The following is a 23,631-nucleotide window of genomic DNA, read 5'->3' as shown; positions in this document are numbered from 1 at the left end:
GCAAGCCTATATTCATTGGTGCATTGAAAGAAAATCTACAGCCACACCACACTGGATATGCCCTATCTCACCAGATATTGGAAGCTATGCAGTGTTGGTCCTGGTGAGTACTTGCATGGGAATCATCTGTGAATACCAGGTGCTGTCGGTGAATGGGACCCTAAAATTTGTTCAGAGTTTCCAGGGTCTTAGCATTCCTTCAGACAGGAATGGATGACTTCCTTGAGAAAGCAAGGGTAGGCATCGACTGTAGAGTTCCAAAAGTAAATGACCAACTTACAGGATGTGCGAACTTTTTTACAGGGTATGCTGCGCATTCAACCTTGTTTCTCCTACAGGGCCGTGGGACTTGTTTAGTTCTGAAAGCCCTTCAAGTTGCTCCATTTGAACCAATAAATAATATGGATCATAAATGGTTGACAGCTAAAGTGTCTCTTCTACTGACTAGGGTGTCAGCTAGAACAATATCAGACTTGGGGATATTGTCATATTGTTCCCCATTTCTGATTGTTTATCTAGATAAAGTAGTTCTCAGAACTAGATCTGGTTATCTTACTAAGGTGATGACTAAAGGCTCGTATACACTGGAGAGATGTGTGCTGAGCGAACCGCTCAGCACACATCTCTCCCCCACTCAGCACAGCGCGATGTGTGCTGAGCGATGCGGGGGAGGACGGGGGGCCGCTCATTTCACCCAGCGGGTGAAATGAGCAACGTGCTAGATTAGCCTGCATGCAGGCTCAATCTAGCACCGGCGATAGCGATGCGCGGGGCTGCGCATCGCTATCGCTGTGAGGGGTACACACGAGTGATCTGTGCTTAAAATCTAAGCAATCTAGTCAGATTGCTTAGATTTTAAGCATGGATCTCTCCGTGAGTACCCCCCTTAAGTAAGTTCCACCTTAACAAAGAATATGTTGTCCCAACCTTTTAGGTTCAGGGCCTTTTCTGCGGGAGATGCATCGCTGGACGTGATCCGTGCATTAAGGATCTACGTGGATTGTACCAGTGTCCTCAGAAGAGCATAGTCTCTCTTCATTCTCCTATGGATTTCACAAGAGAGGATGGCCTGCTGGTAAGCAGACACTGGCAAGATGACTTCGGATGACGAAGCATATTCTCAAGCTGATTTCTCCCTGTTCCAGCTAATGTCTCTGTTCACTCTACTCGTAAGGTAGGTCCTTTATGGGCAGCACAATGTGGTGCTTAAACAGAACAGGTATGTAAGGCAGCCATATGGTCTTCCGTTTACACATTCATTAAAACATTATGCCTTGGATACCTTTGCCTCTCACAATGCTGAATTTGGGCGAAGGATTCTCCTGGACATCAGGAGCATCCCCACCACTAAACTGCTTTGGGAAATCCCATTGTTTTCCTGTGGATAACCTGTGGATCCTGCCGGAGAAATATGTTATGGTAAGAACTTACCGTTGATAACGGTATTTCTCCTAAGTCCACAGGTTCCACAGGGATCCCACCCCTGACGCCCCTGATTTGAGGATCCTTTTTACTCATTAACCTCTTCCTTCTTGTATGGAAGGGTGTGCATGTGTGTTCTTCTCACCTGATTAGGGCTCTACATGATGCTCATGCCTTGAGCTTTGGAATACAACTGATTTGCCTGAGCCAGCGGGCGGGGATATATGGACGGCCCGTTGCATGCTGGGAGGCCGGAAAGCTTTGACTGATTGGTGCAAATCCGTTGTCGCTCGTCATATCCCATTGTTATTCTTTGGAACCTGTGGACTTAGGAGAAATACTGTTATCAATGGTAAGTTCTTACCATAACGTATATTTATGCTATTTTCAGTCATTTGTGACATATGCATAAGTCAGTTGGTAGAAATAAAAATAATAAGAAAATATTAACAAAGGACATTTATAAGGAGCAGAGAAGAAAACAATAGTACAAGAGACAAGTGATGTTATTAGATTCTGGTCAAGGGAATAGCTACCATAGGTGCAGGCAGTGAAACTGCTACAGGGCCCAGAGCGGAGAGGGGCCACCTTCCCTGTCAAAGGTACGTGTTATATAAATTTTTCGCCATATCTCTCTAGAAGCATTGGGACGGGAGCCCCTTCAAAATGTTGCTATGGGGCCCACAAAGTTCTGGCTATGCCCCTGATTCTGGTGTAGATGGGGAGCAAGAGTAGTGAGGTGACAAGTGAGAGAACAGTATTTATGATGTGTGTTTTTTTTTTTTTTTAAGGGAATGCCAAGAGTGGGTAAGGCCAGCTAGTAGAATGTTACCGTGATCTAGGCCAGAGATTACAAGGAAGTTGATTAGGGTTTTAGCCACATTCTGTGTCCGCAAGGACCGTATTTTTCAATGTTACAAAGAAGAGGCAGAGGAGAGAGAGGGTCTTGGAAGCCAGGGTGATGCTAAGACAGCAGGATTGGCAACAGGACAGAGTGAGAGAGACTAGGGAAGGATAGGGACTTCTGGGGGGTGGGGGTGATGAAATTCATTTTCTCCATGTTCATTTTGAAGTGGTATTTGAACAGCCAGGTGGAGATAACAAAGAGCCAGTTGCAAATGCAAGAGAGAAGTCAGGAGCGGTAGAGTTAGATTTGTGTATAATAGCAAAGAGGCTTTATTGGAGGCAAAGGAGTGTATGATTTTACTAAGAGGAGAGGTGCAAAGAGAAATGCAGAGGGCCCAGGACAGTGAGTGGAAAGGAGAATGTGGTAGAAGTGGAGACACTGAAGGAACATTCATAAAGGTAGGAGAGAAACGTGCCGTGAAGCCCTTTGGATAAGAGGGTGGTTGATTGTGTCAAAAGCAGCAAATAGATCAAGGAGGATGTGAATGTAGAAGGGGCCTTTCATTTAGCCAAAGGCAGCTTATAGATCATTAGAGGTGGTTTTGAGTGAAGACTACGAAAGCCTGATTGTAAAGGGTCAAGTAGAGAGGGAGCTGAGAAAATGTGGATGAGAAGGTTGTACACAAATTGCTCCAGTAGTTTAAACGCAAAAGGGAGCAGAAATGGCTTGGTAACTGGAGAGGTAGGGTCAAGGGAGGGTCTCTTGACTGTTGAGTCAAAAAAAGGACCGGAGGAGAACCAGAGAAGTGTGATGAGTCAGAAATGTTAGCGAGGTAGAGGATTGATTAGGGTCAATACCATTTTGGATTCACTGAGTGAATAGGGACAGGGGGTTGCAGAGGTCGGCCATAGGGAGAAGGAAAGAAGGGTATGGTCAGAGAGTGGGAAGGCAAAGTTAGTAAAGAAGGAGATTTCGCGGAGGAGTTTCTGTAGTGGTTGGAGAGAGGTTAGAGACATCAGTAGTTGTAGCAATGGCAGTTGGGATGTTGATATCACCAAGAGTGAGTGGGTAGGTCACAGAAAAATTAGTGAGAAAGTCAGATGGAGACATTATTGGAGTCGAGGATTTCTAATGGCAGATGAAATGGACTTTAAAGAAGGAACGTGGGGGTTCAAAGGGATAACATGGAAGGTGCAGCTAGGGCATGAGGGGGTAGATAGGAGACTAACTCCATCACCTTGTTGGTCATTGAGGTTGAAGGGGTTGCAGTAACATGGTGAATGTTACATTTTATGGTGTTGGGGAGTGTAAGCATATAATGAAGATTGGGGTACATGTTAAAGGTGGTGTGAGGCACACAGGTAGCAGTAGGTAGAGATGCAAGACATGAGTTATGTCTATGGTTCTTGACAAATACACATGTGAAAAATTGGCAATGAGCTACGGTATGGTAATAAAACAGTGCAAAATTCTAAGTGGGATGTGGCTATATGGAAAGGCATCGGAGGCAAATATTATTGCAGTGAGAAATGCAAATAAAATTAACAAGTTACATTATTGAGAGTATTTAGATAACACTATAGCATTAAAATAATTGTCTGAAGGTTAAATTCATAAAGATACAGCTGCATCAAATACAATTAAATTCGATTTTATTGTAATTATACAAAAGCATAAACATGCAAAGAATTACAACTTGCGTTTCTCCCAACATCCCAGAAAACTAAAATTTGAATTTTTCCTGGCAAAGACCATAGGGGGAAAAAAATAGTTTTAACTTAGTTGTACAAGACTTGATATAACTAGAACACCTTTTAGATGGCAGTAAACAGGCTATGGTTAGGATGGCTACAGTCTGTATGTAAAAACACTATTATTTATTTGGGCACAACTACCCAAATAAATTAAGAAACTGAGGGTAGCCTCTGATGTTTACTGTCCACATTCTGCTCCTAGTTCTGTACAGTTGCCAGTTAGACAATACATGCTGCCATGTCCCTGTGTCCACGTCAATATTTATGATCAACAGTGGGGGCAGTAGGCAACTTAATTCATCATGTAGTGTCTCTAATTTCCATTTGACCACTATTCATTTGGGGAGACATTTTCTCCATTGTCAGGTTGGACAATAATTTACCCACCAGGGGGCCAAATGGGTTCAAGACTGTTCCTTTTGTTCCATCTGTGGAAGGTTTGCACTCAGAGTCCATTTCCTTTTATATAATTCATTCTCCTGTTAACACTATGGTATTAAGGTTTCCTTGGTGTTACCCAAAATAATACAACAATTGACTAGACTAATTATTTGATGGGTAGTCAATTGCTCTAAAGGTTGCCATTGCCCATTTGAACTGACTGTGGGTCTGTTAATCCTAAAGTTTACCAGGATTTTGCTGATGTCTTCAGTAAGAAATCAGCTGATTATCTACCACCAGACTGGCTTTATGATTGCTCCATAGACCTTGTTCCTAGAACAAACTTATCCAAAGGTCAGTTGTTATCTCTCTGTATCCCAGAGTTATGTGCAGTAGAGGAGTACATTTCATGGAATCTCAAGAAGGGTTTTAGTCAACCATCCAGATCTCCAAGAGAAAGGAAAGGGAGATATGGGGTAAGATGGAGTGAGATAGGTGAGGAAACAGTGGGCCTAATTCAGCATGGATCGCTATTCAGAGAATTTGCAAATTGAGCAAATTATCAAACGACGTGTGAGTGGTAATAACGACAGACGATTTCCTCAAAACTTCAACTGGGGCTGTTCAGCACCAATGTGCGGCAGCTCTCACAGCCAGTTATGTCTTGCTACAACTCACCCAGCTGCCGAGGGTTAGTGTGGGAAAGCCACACACATAGTGCAGCGAATGCTGGGAAAATAAATCAATCTCTATTCTTATTGGGTTCTAGTTACTGTTGCTAGGATACAGGTGCTAGGCCGAGGCCTCCGTGTGATATCCTGCAGCTGACAGAGCTGCCCTGAGCTGCAAATTGTGTGTAACAGGACGTCTGACTAAGGACATGCCATTCTCCATTATTATATAGATAGAACACAATGCAAAGCGATCTCGTGTGTTAATAGTGTTCAGTATACATTGTTCTGTAGCATCCACTCTACTTATATTGGTTTAGTTTTTGGTTCTGTTCAAAGAATGAATTTCTGCCAAGGGAGTTTGCAGCTTTAATGGATAACGGAAGAGGAAGTTGGTCAGCAGTGTGTGTGTGTGACTGTTTCCGTAGCTTTGTGAGGTGACTGTCATAAAAACCCTACTGTCAGTCTGACCCTCACACAAACTATTCATACATGTATTTTCAATTTTTTTCACTATTAGTCATGTGTGTGTAATCCTTCAAGCACAAAATGGCTTCCCCTTCAGAAATGTCTGTTTTAATTAGGAGTTCTTGTTAAATTATGAAATCATCAAGCTTTACAGAAAGAAAAAATAGTTGATTTTATTTTATTTTTAATTTTATCTCTTAGTGTCCTGCTGTCAATAGTGGCCATTCTGGCTGCTTACTCCATTCACCTCTTGCTTCGTTTATGCATCCAGACCGGTAAGTTGTTCAGAATCTCAGTTAGTGTATGAAGAATGTAGCTTAGGATAAAGTTTTACATAGGCTTTAAGGATTATTAAATGCAGATATCACAAATGCCATAACCTGCTTGCTGCATATGCATCAACCTGCACGTAACGTAATTAAGCAAATTAAATTTGTGTTTAAAGGTCCTGTTTCATAGTTGCTATGTTCTCACATTTCAGTGATTATCGTCTGTGCATGTGTCCCAGCTGCAATGCGTACATGTGGTGATTGAATTATAATTACTGATGCATTGAGAATTCAACAATACAAACACAAGTAATAACACACTCTTGCGCAACCTAAATGGGTGAATGGATGGGGTGTGTAAAAAAAACAAATAAAGTGGAGAGTGATAGACTACCAACCAACCAGCTCCTACATTCCATTTTTCAAACAGCATGTGACATGGCAGTTACGAGCTGATTGGCTGGTACTTTATCACTCTCCACTTTATTACTTTCCAAGGCTTAGTACATCTGGCCCTTAGTGTCCTAAGAATATCTTTGAGAACAAATCTGTCAAGATCCCAGTTGCTCCTGGTGTGATACATGAATCTGGAGAAAGGGTGGAGGAGCACACGCCTGCAGCAATGAATGCGCCCGGATGCTAGAGTGTACTGCCACAAATAATATATTAAGTGGTCTTACCTTCACACTCCCATCAAATGCAAAGAATATTTATTATCAGCATTTTTTTTTTGTTTTACACATAACATGACTCTTCCTGATGAATATACTATGTGCCTGATTCAGAGCTGTACACTAATGCATTCGCAACTGCGATACTGTGTGAAAATATGCTAATGTCTCAGCTGGCAGGATTTGTATTGAGACGCCTGCCGGTGACTTTGCTAAACTTGGCAACTGTGTGCAGAGACGCAGAATGATCACAGACTCTGTGATGATCATCCTTCCAAGTAATGCTGTGGCCTTGCAGAGTGGCCGCGTGTACTGAGACGCCTGAGCCATCTTTAATACATACGTAATCGCAGGCACAAACAGCTATTGGTCAGAGCATCAACTGCAACTGTTCTTAACATTATTTCAGTGTGTTCTAAAAGTGTTATTCCTGGGAAGAAATTATGTTTGTTTGTTTGAACCTATAAACAAAGGTGTCACTGACCTAGGTTGGGGTGTTGTGAACTCGGGGGTTCTCCCGATGGTAGGGGAGAGGAACAACAGTTGGGTCGGAACAGGGATGGCTTGATATAGGTCTTCCTCATACAGGACTCTGACAGGAAAGCTTGGTGAAAATATTAAAGGACTTTATTGCAGGAAGAGAGTAACACAATGTCACATAACAGAGAAGGAGTGTATGGAGAAATGTCCAGGAAGTACTTGTGAGTGACGGTAAAAGATACTGGTGACTGAAGAACTTGAGAGCAGTGGTTAAAAGACACTGATGATTTGAAGAACTTGAGAGTGGTGGTTAAAGATACTGATGATTTGAAGAACTTGATAGGCGGTGGTGAAAGACACTGATGATTTGAAGAACTTGAGAGCGGTGGTGAAAGACACTGATGATTTGAAGAACTTGAGAGCGGTGGTGAAAGACACTGATGATTTGAAGAACTTGAGAGCGAGGGTTAAAGACACTGAGGACTTGTATAACTTGAGAGCGAGGGTTAAAGACACTGAGGACTTGTATAACTTGAGAGCGAGGGTTAAAGACACTGAGGACTTGTATAACTTGAGAGCGGTGGTTAAAGACACTGAGGACTTGTATAACTTGAGAGCGAGGGTTAAAGACACTGAAGACTTGTATAACTTGAGAGCGGTGGTTAAAGACACTGAGGACTTGTATAACTTGAGAGCGACGTTTAACCTGCAGCCCACGCTGACTCCAAGAAGCACTGGTGACTAGAGCGCAGTGGAACCCAGCAGCGGCTGGGAACGCTGGAAGCTGTGCAACAACTGACACCTGGAAATGCCGGAGACACTGGGGTATGCTGCAGAGAGATCCGCCGAGGACAGAAGCACTGGCATCCACTTCAGGGGAAAAGACGCTGCCCGGCGTCTGCTTTTGAATCTCCCGCCTCCGCTGGATTGGAGGAACAGTCTGATGACGTCACCTGCTCCAAGCCCACGTGATGCCGGGTGTCATGGCGGCGCCCCTGCCCCGGAGAACCGCCGGGAGCCGCGCCAGCCAGGCGCCGGAGCCCGTGGACCAACGAAGGCGGAGGCCGCAACACAGACCAGCAGACACGCAGGGGTAAGCGCGGTGAACGCCGCCTATGGCGTGTGACAAAAGATTTTACAATTTTGCAAACTATAATGACCAGAGACATCCAATTCGTGGCTCAGCTAGTGACCAGAGACATGCATAACGTGGCTTAGCCAGTAACAAGAGACATCCAATTTGCGGCTTTAGCCAGTGACCAGAGATGTCCACTCCATGGCTTAGCCAGACACGTAATGTAATAATTGTTGTTATTATCTGCTGCATTTTCTAGCATTGCCATCTACAGTCATTGGAATAATTGGCTGTTTTGGGCCCACACAAAGATCCAGTCTGGTCTATTTGGTGGAACATAGGTGAATTGCACAACATGATCATTCCATGTTTTTACATTTGAATAAAACATTATTACATATTATGTATGTTTAGTGAGGCTTCTGTATTAGTTTTAGACTTTCATTCTTATTTTATTTAGTTTTATTTATATTTTCACAATGCGGCTAGTCGCACACAAAATCACAGCTCAGTCTCCCTCCTTATGAGTACAGATAAGGGATTAATTCACTATAATGGTTTATGGTCAAAAATGGTCCTTATTGTGAATATGCCGTATTCCCACAGGAGAGGAAGCGGTTCTGGTCCGCCTGGCAAGTGGCCCAGAAATCAGTGTTAGAACATTTTAGATTAAGGTGTACACAGCTGACATGAAGGTACCAGATTGAGGTCTGTCTTCCGGTAAACAGAAGGCAGATGCCAGCACACCAGATGGAATCATCCCCATGGAAAGAAAACGTTCTGTCTGTGTATATCTATACATAACTGTCATCTCAATGCTCTTTATCCATGTTCCAGACAAAAATAGAATGCAGCGTGGGCAGTTAAAAACCCGTGTGCATTCACTTTTTTTTTATGCTGACCACTACAGTGTTGCTATTCTCATTTTCTAGTAACAGACGGACAAAGCAATATTCTGTCCTCTTCATCTACTTTTATTAGTTGGCTCATACCCCTTTTCCACTTACGAGCACGGGTCGCAGCCGGGAGCCTGACACGGGAGCTGCCCCCTGCTGCGACCCGTGCTCGGCCCCTTTCCCATCAGCAGTCACAACCCGGCATATGCCGGGTTGGTGACTCTTCTAGTGACGCGGCAGGGGCGGCGCAGGGAGATCACATGATCTCCCAGCGCCACCCTTCCATACAGTGTAAATGGGAGCCGTGTCGCATCGACACGGCTCCCGTTTACACTACAACCCTACCCGGATCATTCCCGTGTCCTACCCAGGTAAATAGCCGGGTAGGATTCACGGGTCACTTGATCCGGGTTTACCCTTTTCCACTTGCAAAAAACACGGGTAAATGCGCGCCCCCGTGCATTTACCCGTGTTTTTTGAGCTAGTGGAAAAGGGGTATAAGTCTGTTGTACAGACCTGTGATTTCAATCTATTGAACGTTGCACATTCTATATCAATGACATTTCTCAGGGAAGTGTTACAAGGGCTGGACGGTAGGCTGTCAGAGTCATTTGGCCAGAGGTCACAGTAAGCTTCCTCCTCCTCCTTTTTACATTAGCATTGTACTTACCTTTGCTTCCTCTTTAGCAACGAAGTTACACGTCTTGTTGTACTTGTTTTGTGTGTCTAATGGAAACCTTAAGAAATGGTCATATTAGATCATTAATGTCAAAGGAAATTTCCTGTATACAGTGTTGCAATGATGTGCTTTAACTTTGTCACATATAAACTATTGTCTTTGTGTCATTACTTCCCCAAATCCTCCTGACTGTCTTATTGATAGGTATTAATCTTTCAGCAACTGCTTTTGTGTGTGGTCAAGTGGCAGGAAATCTGTCAGACCTGGTTAGTATGTGACATGGTGTCATTGGTCAGCCTGCAAAATCACTGAACAAGCAAAAAGCTTCAGAAAATAATATACAGTATAGAATATTGGGCTTAATTCAGAGTTGATCGAGGCAGCAAATTTGTTAGCAGTTGGGCAAAGCCATGTGCACTGCAGGAGGGGGGGCAGATATAACACGTGCAGAGAGAGTTAGATTTGGGTGGGGTGTGTTCAAACTGAAATCTAAATTGCAGTGTAAAAATAAAGCAGCCAGTATTTACCCTGCACAGAAACAATATAACCCACCCAAATCTAACTCTCTCTGCACTTGTTATATCTGCCACACTTGCAGTGCACATGGTATTGACCAACTGCTAACAAATTTGCTGCTGCGATCAACTCTGAATTATTCCCATTGCATTAGTGGGACCATTGTATTAGGCAAAGACCATGTTGTGGTTTGCCTTTAAGTACATAGGGGCAGATGTATTAATTAAGATGCTGAGATGCATGGCTTTAGTGTGGCATACCCTTACACTTTATTAACACTTATCACGTATTCATTTCTCTAACACTATTTCTCTGACGTCCTAAGTGGATGCTGGGGACTCCGTCAGGACCATGGGGAATAGCGGCTCCGCAGGAGACAGGGCACAAAAGTAAAAGCTTTAGGATCAGGTGGTGTGCACTGGCTCCTCCCCCTATGACCCTCCTTCAAGCCTCAGTTAGGTTTTTGTGCCCGGCCGAGAAGGGTGCAATCTAGGTGGCTCTCCTAAAGAGCTGCTTAGAGTAAAAGTTTTATTAGGTTTTTTATTTTCAGTGAGTCCTGCTGGCAACAGGCTCACTGCAACGAGGGACTTAGGGGAGAAGAAGTGAACTCACCTGCGTGCAGGATGGATTGGCTTCTTAGGCTACTGGACACTAGCTCCAGAGGGACGATCACAGGTACAGCCTGGATGGGTCACCGGAGCCGCGCCGCCGACCCCCTTGCAGATGCTGAAGAGAGAAGAGGTCCAGAAATCGGCGGCTGAAGACTTCTCAGTCTTCATGAGGTAGCGCACAGCACTGCAGCTGTGCGCCATTGCTCTCAGCACACTTCACACCAACGGTCACTGAGGGTGCAGGGCGCTGGGGGGGGCGCCCTGGGCAGCAATGTAATATACCTATACTGGCTAAAAATACATCACATATAGCCTCTGGGGCTATATGGATGTATTTAACCCCTGCCAGGTTGTCAGAAAAACGGGAGAAGAAGCCCGCCGAAAAGGGGGAGGGGCCTATTCTCCTCAGCACACAGCGCCATTTTCCCTCACAGAACTGCTGGTGGGAAGGCTCCCAGGCTCTCCCCTGCACTGCACTACAGAAACAGGGTTAAAACAGAGAGGGGGGGCACTTATTTGGCGATATGATTATATATTAAGATGCTATAAGGGAAAACACTTATATAAAGGTTGTCCCTGTATAATTATAGCGTTTTGGTGTGTGCTGGCAAACTCTCCCTCTTGTCTCCCCAAAGGGCTAGTGGGGTCCTGTCCTCTATCAGAGCATTCCCTGTGCATGTGTGTGCTGTGTGTCGGTACGTGTGTGTCGACATGTATGAGGACGATGTTGGTGAGGAGACGGAGCAATTGCCTGTAATGGTGATGTCACTCTCTAGGGAGTCGACACCGGAATGGATGGCTTATTTAGGGAATTACGTGATAATGTCAACACGCTGCAAGGTCGGTTGACGACATGAGACGGCCGGCAAACAAATTAGTACCTGTCCAGGCGTCTCAAACACCGTCGGGGGCTTTAAAACGCCCATTTACCTCAGTCGGTCGACACAGACACGGACACTGACTCCAGTGTCGACGGTGAAGAAACAAACGTATTTTCCTTTAGGGCCACACGTTACATGTTAAGGGCAATGAAGGAGGTGTTACATATTTCTGATACTACAAGTACCACAAAAAAGGGTATTATGTGGGGTGTGAAAAAACTACCTGTAGTTTTTCCTGAATCAGATAAATTAAACACCCCTTAGGGTGGATAAGGCGCTCCCACGCTTATCACAAGTGGCGTTACCGTCTCCAGATACGGCCGCCCTCAAGGAGCCAGCTGATAGGAGGCTGAAAAAATATCCTAAAAAGTATATACACACATACTGGTGTTATACTGCGACCAGCGATCGCCTCAGCCTGGATGTGCAGCGCTGGGGTGGCTTGGTCGGATTCCCTGACTGAAAATATTGATACCCTTGACAGGGACAGTATTTTATTGACTATAGAGCATTTAAAGGATGCATTTCTATATATGCGAGATGCACAGAGGGATATTTGCACTCTGGCATCAAGAGTAAGTGCGATGTCCATATCTGCCAGAAGATGTTTATGGACACGACAGTGGTCAGGTGATGCAGATTCCAAACGGCACATGGAAGTATTGCCGTATAAAGGGGAGGAGTTATTTGGGGTCGGTCCATTGGACCTGGTGGCCACGGCAACAGCTGGAAAATCCACCTTTTTTACCCCAAGTCACATCTCAGCAGAAAAAGACACCGTCTTTTCAGCCTCAGTCCTTTCGTCCCCATAAGGGCAAGCGGGCAAAAGGCCAGTCATATCTGCCCAGGGATAGAGGAAAGGGAAGAAGACTGCAGCAGGCAGCCCATTCCCAGGAACAGAAGCCCTCCATTGCTTCTACCAAGTCCTCAGCATGACGCTGGGGCCGTACAAGCGGACTCAGGTGCGGTGGGGGGTCGTCTCAAGAGTTTCAGCACGCAGTGGGCTCACTCGCAAGTGGACCCCTGGAGCCTACAAGTAGTATCCCAGGGGTACAGATTGGAAATTCGAGACGTCTCCCCCTCGCAGGTTCCTGAAGTCTGCTTTACCAACGTCTCCCTCCGACAGGGAGGCAGTATTGGAAACAATTCACAAGCTGTATTCCCAGCAGGTGATAATCAAAGTACCCCTCCTACAACAAGGAAAGGGGTATTATTCCACACTATATTGTGGTACTGAAGCCAGACGGCTCGGTGAGACCTATTCTAAATCTGAAATATTTGAACACTTACATACAAAGGTTCAAATCAAGATGGAGTCACTCAGAGCAGTGATAGCGAACCAGGAAGAAGGGGACTATATGGTGTCCCTGGACATCAGGGATGCTTACCTCCATGTCCCAATTTGCCCTTCTCACCAAGGGTACCTCAGGTTCGTGGTACAGAACTGTCACTATCAGTTTCAGACGCTGCCGTTTGGATTGTCCACGGCACCCCGGGTCTTTACCAAGGTAATGGCCGAAATGATGATTCTTCTTCAAAGAAAATGGACGATCTCCTGATAAGGGCAAGGTCCAGAGAACAGTTGGAGGTCGGAGTAGCACTATCTCAAGTAGTTCTACGACAGCACGGGTGGATTCTAAATATTCCAAAATCGCAGCTGTTTCCGACGACACGTCTGCTGTTCCTAGGGATGATTCTGGACACAGTCCAGAAAAGGGTGTTTCTCCCGGAGAAGAAAGCCAGGGAGTTATCCGAGCTAGTCAGGAACCTCCTGAAACCAGGAAAAGTGTCAGTGCATCATTGCACAAGGGTCCTGGGAAAAATGGTGGCTTCTTACGAAGCGATTCCATTCGGCAGATTTCACGCAAGAACTTTTCAGTGGGATCTGCTGGAAAAATGGTCCGGATCGCATCTTCAGATGCATCAGCGGATAACCCTGTCTCCAAGGACAAGGGTGTTTCTTCTGCGGTGGCTGCAGAGTGCTCATCTATTAAAGGGCCGCAGATTCGGCATTCAGGACTGGGTCCTGGTGACCACGGATGCCAGCCTGAGAGGCTGGGGAGCAGTCACACAGGGAAAAAAATTTCCAGGGAGTGTGATATAGTCTGGAGACTTCTCTCCACATAAAAATACTGGAGCTAAGGGCAATTTACAATGTTCTAAGCTTAGCAAGACCTCTGCTTCAAGGTCAGCCGGTATTGATCCAGTGGGACAACATCACGGCAGTCGCCCACGTAAACAGACAGGGCGGCACAAGAAGCAGGAGGGCAATGGCAGAAACTGCAAGGATTCTTCGCTGGGCGGAAAATCATGTGATAACACTGGCAGCAGTGTTCATTCCGGGAGTGGACAACTGGGAAGCAGACTTCCTCAGCAGGCACGACATCCACCCGGGAGAGTGGGGACTTCATCGGGAAGTCTTCCACATGATTGTGAACCGTTGGGAAAGACCAAAGGTGGACATGATGGCGTCCCGCCTGAACAAAAAACTGGACAGGTATTGCGCCAGGTCAAGAGACCCTCAGGCAATAGCTGTGGACGTTCTGGTAACACCGTGGGTGTACCAGTCGGTGTATGTGTTCCCTCCTCTGCTTCTCATACCCAAGGTACTGAGAATTATAAGACGTAGAGGAGTAAGAACTATACTCGTGGCTCCGGATTGGCCAAGAAGGACTTGGTACCCGGAACTTCAAGAAATGCTCACAGAGGACTCATGGCCTCTGCCGCTAAGAAGGGACTTGCTTCAGCAAGTACCATGTCTGTTCCAAGACTTACCGCGGCTGCGTTTGACGGCATGGCGGTGGAACGCCGGATCCTAAGGGAAAAAGGCATTCCGGAAGAGGTCATTCCTACCCTGGTCAAAGCCAGGAAGGAGGTGACCGCACAACATTATCACCACATGTGGCGAAAATATGTTGCGTGGTGTGAGGCCAGGAAGGCCCCACGAAGAAATTTCAACTCGGTCGATTCCTGCATTTCCTGCAAACAGGAGTGTCTATGGGTCTCAAATTGGGGTCCATTTAAGGTTCAAATTTCGGCCCTGTCAATTTTCTTCCAGAAAAAATTGGCTTCAGTTCCTGAAGTCCAGAAGTTTGTCAAGGGAGTATTGCATATACAACCCCCTTTTGTGCCTCCAGTGGCACTGTGGGATCTCAACGTAGTTCTGGGATTCCTCAAATCACATTGGTTTAAACCGCTCAAATCTGTGGATTTGAAATATCTCACATGGAAAGTGACCATGCTGTTGGCCCTGGCCTCGGCCAGGCGAGTGTCAGAATTGGCGGCTTTGTCTCACAAAGCCCATATCTGATTGTCCATTCGGACAGGGCAGAGCTGCGGACTCGTCCCCAGTTTCTCCCTAAGGTGGTGTCAGCGTTTCACCTGCACCAGCTTATTGTGGTACCTGCGGCTACTAGGGACTTGGAGGACTCCAAGTTGCTAGATGTTGTCAGGGCCCTGAAAATATAGGTTTCCAGGACGGCTGGAGTCAGGAAAACTGACTTGCTGTTATCCTGTAGGCACCCAAAAAACTGGGTGCTCTTGCTTCTAAGCAGACGATTGCTAGTTGGATGTGTAGTACAATTCAGCTTGCACATTCTGTGGCAGGCCTGCCACAGCCAAAATATGTAAATGCCCATTCCACAAGGAAGGTGGGCTCATCTTGGGCGGCTGCCCAAGGGGTCTCGGCTTTACAACTTTGCCGAGCTGCTACTTGCTCAGGGGCACACCCTGGCTGAGGAGGACCTGGAGTTCTCTCATTCGGTGCTGCAGAGTCATCCGCACTCTCCCGCCCGTTTGGGAGCTTTGGTATAATCCCCATGGTCCTGACGGAGTCCCCAGCATCCACTTAGGACGTCAGAGAAAATAAGAATTTACTTACCGATAATTCTATTTCTCGTAGTCCGTAGTGGATGCTGGGCGCCCATCCCAAGTGCGGATTGTCTGCAATACTTGTACATAGTTATTGTTACAAAAATCGGGTTATTGTTGTGAGCCATCTTTTCAGAGGCTCCGCTGTTATCATGCTGTTAGCTGGGTTCAGATCACAGGTTGTACAGTGTGATTGGTGTGGCTGGTATGAGTCTTACCCGGGATTCAAAATCCTTCCTTATTGTGTACGCTCGTCCGGGCACAGTATCCTAACTGAGGCTTGGAGGAGGGTCATAGGGGGAGGAGCCAGTGCACACCACCTGATCCTAAAGCTTTTACTTGTGCCCTGTCTCCTGCGGAGCCGCTATTCCCCATGGTCCTGACGGAGTCCCCAGCATCCACTACGGACTACGAGAAATAGAATTATCGGTAAGTAAATTCTTATTTTCTCTGACGTCCTAGTGGATGCTGGGTACTCCGTAAGGACCATGGGGAATAGACGGACTCCGCAGGAGACTGGGCACTCTAAAGAAAAGATTAGGTACTACATCTGGTGTGCACTGGCTCCTCCCTCTATGCCCCTCCTCCAGACCTCAGTTAGAATCTGTGCCCGGCCAGAGCTGGATGCACTCTAGGGGCTCTCCTGAGCTTCCTAGAAAGAAAAGTATTTGTTAGGTTTTTTATTTTCAGTGAGATCTGCTGGCAACAGACTCACTGCTACGTGGGACTTAGGGGAGAGAAGCAAACCTACCTGCTTGCAGCTAGCTTGTGCTTCTAGGCTACTGGACACCATTAGCTCCAGAGGGATCGAACACAGGGCCCGACCTCGATCGTCCGTTCCCGGAGCCGCGCCGCCGTCCCCCTTGCAGATCCAGAAGACGGAAGTAACCGGAGGAAATCGGCGGCTGAAGACTTCGGCCTTCATTAAGGTAGCGCACAGCACTGCAGCTGTGCGCCATTGCTCCCTATGCACACCACACACTCCGGTCACTGATGGGTGCAGGGCGCTGGGGGGGGGGGGGGAGCCCTGGGCAGCAATTAGAGTACCTTACATGGCAAATTGACACACAATACAGCTTTTAAGCTGTATATGTGCATAATCCCCCGCCATTATACAGATAAAAAAGCGGGAGAAGTCCGCCGAGAAGGGGGCGGGGCTATCCTCCTCGGCACACCGGCGCCATTTTTTCTTCACAGCTCCGCTGGAAGACAGCTCCCCAGGCTCTCCCCTGCAGTTTCCAGACATCAAGGGTAAAAAAGAGAGGGGGGGCACTAAATTTAGGCGCAAACTATATATAAAAGCAGCTATAGGGGAAATCGCTTTTGTTAGTGTAAATCCCTGATTATATAGCGCTGTGGTGTGTGCTGGCATACTCTCTCTCTGTCTCCCCAAAGGACTTTGTGGGGTCCTGTCCTCAGTCAGAGCATTCCCTGTGTGTGTGTGCGGTGTGTCGGTACGGCTGTGTTGACATGTTTGATGAGGACGCTTACGTGGAGGCGGAGCAGGAGCCGATAAGTGTGATGTCGCCCCCTGCGGGGCCGACACCTGAGTGGATGGATATGTGGAAGGTGTTAACCGACAGTGTCAACTCCTTGCATAAAAGGTTCGATGACGCAGCTTTGGGACAGCCGGCATCTCAGCCCGCGCCTGCCCAGGCATCTCAGAGGCCGTCAGGGGCTTAAAAACGCCCGCTACCTCAGATGGCAGACACAGATGTCGACACGGAGTCTGACTCCAGTGTCGACGAGGATGAGACAAATATACAATCCACTAGGGCCATCCGATGCATGATTACGGCAATGAAAAATGTGTTGGGAGAGCACTGGGGGGCGTGGCCTGGATGTCCTAGGGAGTGCATGTGGATCCCAGAGCTCCTGCCTAATTAACCCTCATTTCAGGTTTAATACCCTCCTAACCACCCCCAGACTGCTCCTAATTGCCTGGGAACACTCTCTGGCAACTGCTGTAGGGAACCCGCGGAGTCGGGGAGTGCTTTTAAGCACTCCCGCGGATTGCGGCCTTCCCCCTAGCCTAAAGCCTGGGACTCGATTTTGGGGCTGGACGGAACGGGACGGACGTCCCACGAGAGCCTATCGCCTCTCCACCTCACTACAAGTGATCCCCAGCTCCTCCGGAGCCGCACCAGAAGAGGAAACGAGCCACGGGGACCTCCTGCACCCTCTTGCTGCGGACAGCTCGTGACCCGACGGACGCGCCCGGAGCTCAGACCGCAAACCCGCTAGCCGGAAGGAGACGGGATCGGACGTGGACAACGGGGTAAGTCGAGAGGCTGACTCTCCCTGCACCCCTAGCCCTAAGACCCGCTGTCCGGAGCCGCAAAGAACCGAGGCCTACCCGCTGGGCCTGAGCCGGGACCTCCAGTGAGACGCCAGCCCGCCCACGGGTCACGGACCCGATTAGCTCACCTGGGAGCCCTTTAACAAGCCCCGAGAGGCCCCTCTCTCCTGCTCCCTCTGCAAATACTCACTCCCCAGCCAGCCCTACCGCTCCTGACTATGGTAGCATACCCGGAAGGGCATTGAAGCTGCACGCCGTCTCCCCTCCATCACTACCCCCACAGAGGTCAGACACATCTTTAGCACTAAACCCTGCAGGAGACCCACTTCACCTCTACATAAGTGCTCGCTGGAGCTAGCCCCGAACCCAGCCGGTGATCCTCCTCTCCTGGTCCCAGCTGCAGACCTCATCCCCCGCTGAGTAAAGCCCCCCCGGTCGCTGGCTGGTCCGTGTCCGGGACACGCTTCCGCGTTTTCTGAACGGGGGTTAACGCTATAAACGGCCTCCTCAGGTCATATTACACCCCCCTCCGGTGGAGAGATACCGTGAACGCTCTCATCTGCTTCCTCCCACCGACATTCTCCACATCTGCAGCATTACTCAAACCTCTAAGCTTCTCCTTCTTGCTGCCTGACGCCCACATATCGCTATGTACTGCCCTGGACCTTTGTTTCCTACTACTCTACCCGAAGCCACCTGATGGTCATCTGAAATCAGGCCACGTGGGATGACCGCTTCCTAAGAACCATGTCGCCAAATGTATCCTGCTGATCCTGACACACCCTGAGTTACTTGCAAACATCCTCCCTACTGTTCCCCTTCCGGAATATGAGACGTACCTCGAGATACTCTAAAAGGAGCAAAAACAATCAACCACGAAAAGTCACAAGATCTCAATCTGACCTGAGGCCCTTCCTTCAACCTACGATCTCCCCACAGATGGAGAGCCGTTCCTCTCCCCGCTCCCCTACCTCTCCTTCAGCTTCTTTGACCTCAAATCCGGCTGATGAGATGGCTGACCCTACGGCAGCTAGCAGTCGCGAGCTCCGAGATATCCTGACCTTTATGAAGTCCCTTCCTACGAAGCAAGACCTTCAAGACACCATTAGGAACGAGCTCGCCTCCATCAAAAGCGATATCACACACCTATCCGACCGGGTGGTTACCCTAGAGGAAGACCAAGAAGCCAGCGCTTCCTGTGTGTCCCAGCTGAGAGACTCTGTCCTTGCTCAATCCAAAGAAATCCGAGCTTTACAATCCAGAATGACGGATATCGACAACAGGGGCAGGCGGAACAACATCAGAGTCCGGGGTCTCCCAGAGGAAGTTCCCCAATCTGGGCTAGTGGACGCCCTGTCCAAGATATTCAACGAACTATTGGGAACAAGCTCGGATAATGTCATCACTTTTGACAGAGCCCACAGGGCCCTTAAACCAAGGGGCCTCGCCACTGACCGGCCTCGTGATGTTATCTGCCGGCTCCATTATTTCGCCCAGAAGGAGGAAATCATGTTCAAAGCCAGACAACTTGATGGTATCGATTTCAAGGGCAGCTCCATAAGCCTCTACCAGGATCTTTCCTGGTACACACTCCAACAGCGGAGATCCCTGAAGCCCCTGACAGACGAACTACGGAAACGTCAGATTCGCTACCGCTGGGGATTTCCCTTTCACCTTCAAGCCTGTTCCTCGGGGAAATGGTACACCCTGTCCTCCCACACAGGCCTCATCCCCTTCTGTACCTCCCTGGGCCTCCCTCCAATGTCCATTCCGGACTGGGAATTTCCTCTTTCGGACATACCTCCTCCTAAACGATCTTCTAACGTGGAACCATGGCAAGAGGTTCGAGGCACTAGGAGGAGATCCCAGTCAACTACATCTCCTTCCAAGACCACCTAGCTGTAAAAGACCCTTTTGATGGATATTGTTATTCCCTCCAACAGAAATGCTCGCTGTTAAAGCAATGTGGGAGGGTAATTTTCATTCTCGAATGGGACATGACGAGGTTGCAGATCGTTTTCCGGTTGTCTAGGGAGGTTGTTGATAAATGGTTAACATTCCTGCATATGTTGACCGGCGAGGGGAGGGGGCGGCGGACTCTATCGCTGCCCTTGTCCCCCCTCCGGCCACCCCCCTTATTTATCCTTCTCTCCCCCCCCCTTTTCCCTGTGTCAGTTTAAATATGTTATTGCTGTTATCATGGTTCGGGTTGCGGTTCACCCCCATTCCCCCCACAATACCCGCCTCTGACTTATTGTCGGTAGGGAGACTGACGGGATTACGATTCAGTCTCTCTCCTGCGGGTCTTTTGCTGATGTCATTACATTGTTTTTGTACTCCTTTCTCTTTTATTTCTTTTTCCATGCTTGCTCTTCCTTCTCCCCTCTCCTCCTCCCTCCACTTTGAGGTTCCTGGAAACGTGTTCTACTTCATTCCACCATGAGCACCCCGGGGAAGATTAAAGTACTGTCCCTCAATGCACGTGGTCTCAACTCTCCGGAGAAGAGATCCAGTCTTCTGCGTCTGTTAAGGTCTGAAAAAGCAGACGTTGCATTGGTGCAGGAGACCCATTTCAAGGTTGGGATCCGCAACCCCTCTATCACCAATCGCTACTTCCCAATAGCGTTCTACAGTAACAACCCCGGTGGCAAATCCAAGGGAGTGGCTATTGTTTTCTCTAGGGATTTACATGTCTCAGACGTAGCCTTACACAGGGTGGTTCCGGGAAGGTTCCTTATTTTGACTTGCAAGATCTCCGAGCAAATGTTCACCTTTGCGGTGATGTACGCCCCTAACCAGGCCCAACTATCCTTCTTTAACTCCTTCCTCCCAAAACTGGATTCTTTGATGCAAGGCGTCACGGTCTTAGGTGGTGATTTCAACTGGACATTGGACCCTAATACTGACACCTCATCCCAAACCTCTAGATTTGTTGCATCTAAATACCGCCGCGTTAAACACCTACTCCACACACAACAATTGGCCGACTCCTGGAGAACCCTTAACCCCACAGGACGTGACTACTCCTACTACTCCCATCCCCATAGGGTTTACTCCCGCATTGATTATTTATTCCTCAGCCACAGACACCTCCCTCTTCTTATAGAAGCCACTATAGGCTCGATCACATGGTCTGACCATGCCCCGGTGACTTTAACCTTGTCCCTCCCTCACGGCTCTCACAAACAATGGACCTGGAGACTCAATGAGTCCCTCCTATATGACACACTCTGTAAAGAAGCCTTAGACAAAACTCTAGATGATTATATTGCCACGAACGTCACGGGTGATGTCTCCCATCTCACCGTGTGGGAGGCGCATAAATGTGTCCTTCGCGGTAAGTTGATACAACTAGGCACCCACAAAAAAAAACAGAGACAGTCTCTGATCACAGGTCTTTTACATAAAATTCACGTCCTCGAGACGTACCACAAGGTATCCCTGTCAGATGTGACCCTAGTAGAATTGTCAGAAGCCCGCTCCCAGCTGAATAAGCTCCTCTCTAACAACATAATCCATTCCATCCGTAAATGTAAACAGAAATACTACCAGTGGGGCAACAAGCCCGGCCGAGTCCTAGCCCAGGCCAACACTCAGCCTCATTTATTGGCTCAGTGAAGGACGCCGGAGGGACTCCCAAATTTAAATCACCTGAGATTGGGGCCTGTTTCGCACACTTTTACACCTTGCTCTATAATCTAGAGAATACATCCCCTGATACAGATCCCCGTCTTCTACACCAAAAAATAAAGGACTACCTGAAGTCCATCGACTACCCTGTTCTTCCACCTTCGAAGCTTACTACACTAGAAGCCCCCTTCACTACCCAAGAGATAGACCAGGCCATCTCCTCTATGAAGCCGGGGAAAAGTCCTGGCCCCGACTGCTTCACTATAGCATACTATAAGGTGTTTAAAGATAGACTGCTCCCTCTCCTGCTCCGTGCATTTAACTCAATTTCATCTGGCTCCCACTTTTCCCGTGATTCACTTGAAGCCCACGTGTCGGTGATACCGAAACAGGGCAAAGACCCCTCGGCCTGCTCCAGCTACAGACCCATCTCCCTCCTTAACGTAGATCTGAAAATCTATGCGAAGATTTTGGCAAACAGACTTAACGGACTGATCCCTCTCCTGGTCCATAGCGACCAGGTAGGTTTTGTAGTGGGTCGAGAGGCCAAAGACAACACCACCAAAATCCTCAATCTTGTTCACCTAGCATCCCATAGTTCTATCCCCACCATTCTGCTCTCTACTGACGCCGAAAAGGCATTTGATAGGGTTAGTTGGAAATTTATGAAAACGATCCTGGAGCACATAGGACTAGGTCCTAATGCACTCACATGGATAATGGCCCTATATGATTCCCCAACGGCAAGGGTTCGCGTAAATGGCACCCTGTCAGACCCATTCATCATAACCAATGGTACCAGACAGGGCTGCCCACTATCTCCCTTGATTTTCGTGCTATGTATTGAGGCATTGGCCAGGTCCATTCGAGCTAACCAGGCTATCAAAGGTTTCACCGTAGGTAATGACGAATACAAACTAGCCTTATTTGCCGACGACCTCTTGGCCATAATATCACACCCTACTGACTCCCTCCCGCACCTAATGGAAGAACTAGACCTATTTGGACATCTCTCCAATTTTAAAATTAACTATAAAAAGTCTAGTGCTCTGAACATTTCTGCTCCTGCAGACTCCGTTACAGCCCTCAAACACTCTTTCCCTTTCTCATGGCAGCCTTCCCACATAACATACCTAGGTGTTAAGTTGAGCGCTAAAGAGTCCAAGTTATTCTCACTGAACTATCTTCCCCTATTGCAAACGATTCGGAATGACTACTCCAGATGGAATATGAAATTCCTATCCTGGTTCGGGAGGATAAACGTAGTTAAGATGAACACCCTCCCCAAATTATTATATGTAATGCAGACCCTCCCGATCCAAATCCCGGAGACCTGGTTTCGATCTATTTCACTCTTGATCCAACAATTTGTCTGGCAACGGAGGAGACCTAGGATTAGTCGCTCCCAAATGTCAAAACTGATTGTAAAAGGGTGCCTTCAGCTTCCCGACATAAAAAATTACTACCATGCCATTCTCTTGAATAGAATTATAGATTGGACGAGATACCGAGAGCTTAAACAATGGGTGAAGTTGGAGGGTCTGTACGTACACCAATTTCCAGAAATTTTCCCCTGGCTACCCTCCCCCCCCAAACTGCTCAACCCTCATCCCACCATTACTCCTACACTTGCTATATGGAAATCATTACGCACACTACCCTACATCTCTTCTAAATTCGGTCCCCTGACGTCCTTCCTGGCCAACCCTGAATTTGCCCCGGGAATCAACCCAGCCCACTTCTCTCACTGGGCATCAGCAGGCCTGTTCAGGGTCGGCCAGATGGTGTCATCAACTGGAGTTAAGCAGTTCTCAGACCTTAGGGCAAAATGGGACATCCCCCAACAGGACTTTTGGAAATTCCTGCAAATAAGACACTTCTTGATATCTAGCTCTAGACTCCAGAAAGCCGCCAGAGAGATGACCCTTTTCGAGAAACTCTGTGTCGCCGTCCATGACCCGACTCATACTATCTCCACTCTATACAAGATTGTCTGCCATACCCAACCTTCTGACGCTCCATCCTATGCGTTGGCATGGGAAAGAGACCTAGGCATTTCTCTGTCAAGTAGGGACTGGGAAAAAATATGCTTAAAAACCCATACAAGCTCTGTTTGTGTTCAAATAAGAGAGACACAATATAAAGTCATGACAAGATGGTATAGGCCCCCCTCCCTTCTCCATGCTATGTACCCCTCCTCATCGGCACTCT

General features: G+C 47.7%; 1 protein-coding gene across 1 annotated transcript in view; it reads left to right on the top strand.

Annotated features, from left to right (window-relative positions):
• SLC38A6 (solute carrier family 38 member 6) overlaps positions 1–23,631 on the top strand; it is a 206,297-nt gene that overhangs the window by 32,578 nt on the left and 150,088 nt on the right. Inside the window, exon 3 of the mRNA XM_063947708.1 lies at positions 5,745–5,818. Within this exon, the coding sequence (XP_063803778.1) occupies positions 5,745–5,818 (74 nt within the window). The remainder of the gene's footprint in view (positions 1–5,744; positions 5,819–23,631) is intronic.

The sequence above is a fragment of the Pseudophryne corroboree genome, chromosome 12 (genome assembly GCF_028390025.1).
Source record: "Pseudophryne corroboree isolate aPseCor3 chromosome 12, aPseCor3.hap2, whole genome shotgun sequence".
In the NCBI taxonomy this organism is placed as follows: domain Eukaryota; kingdom Metazoa; phylum Chordata; class Amphibia; order Anura; family Myobatrachidae; genus Pseudophryne; species Pseudophryne corroboree.
This window is presented reverse-complemented; position numbering and strand designations above follow the sequence as displayed.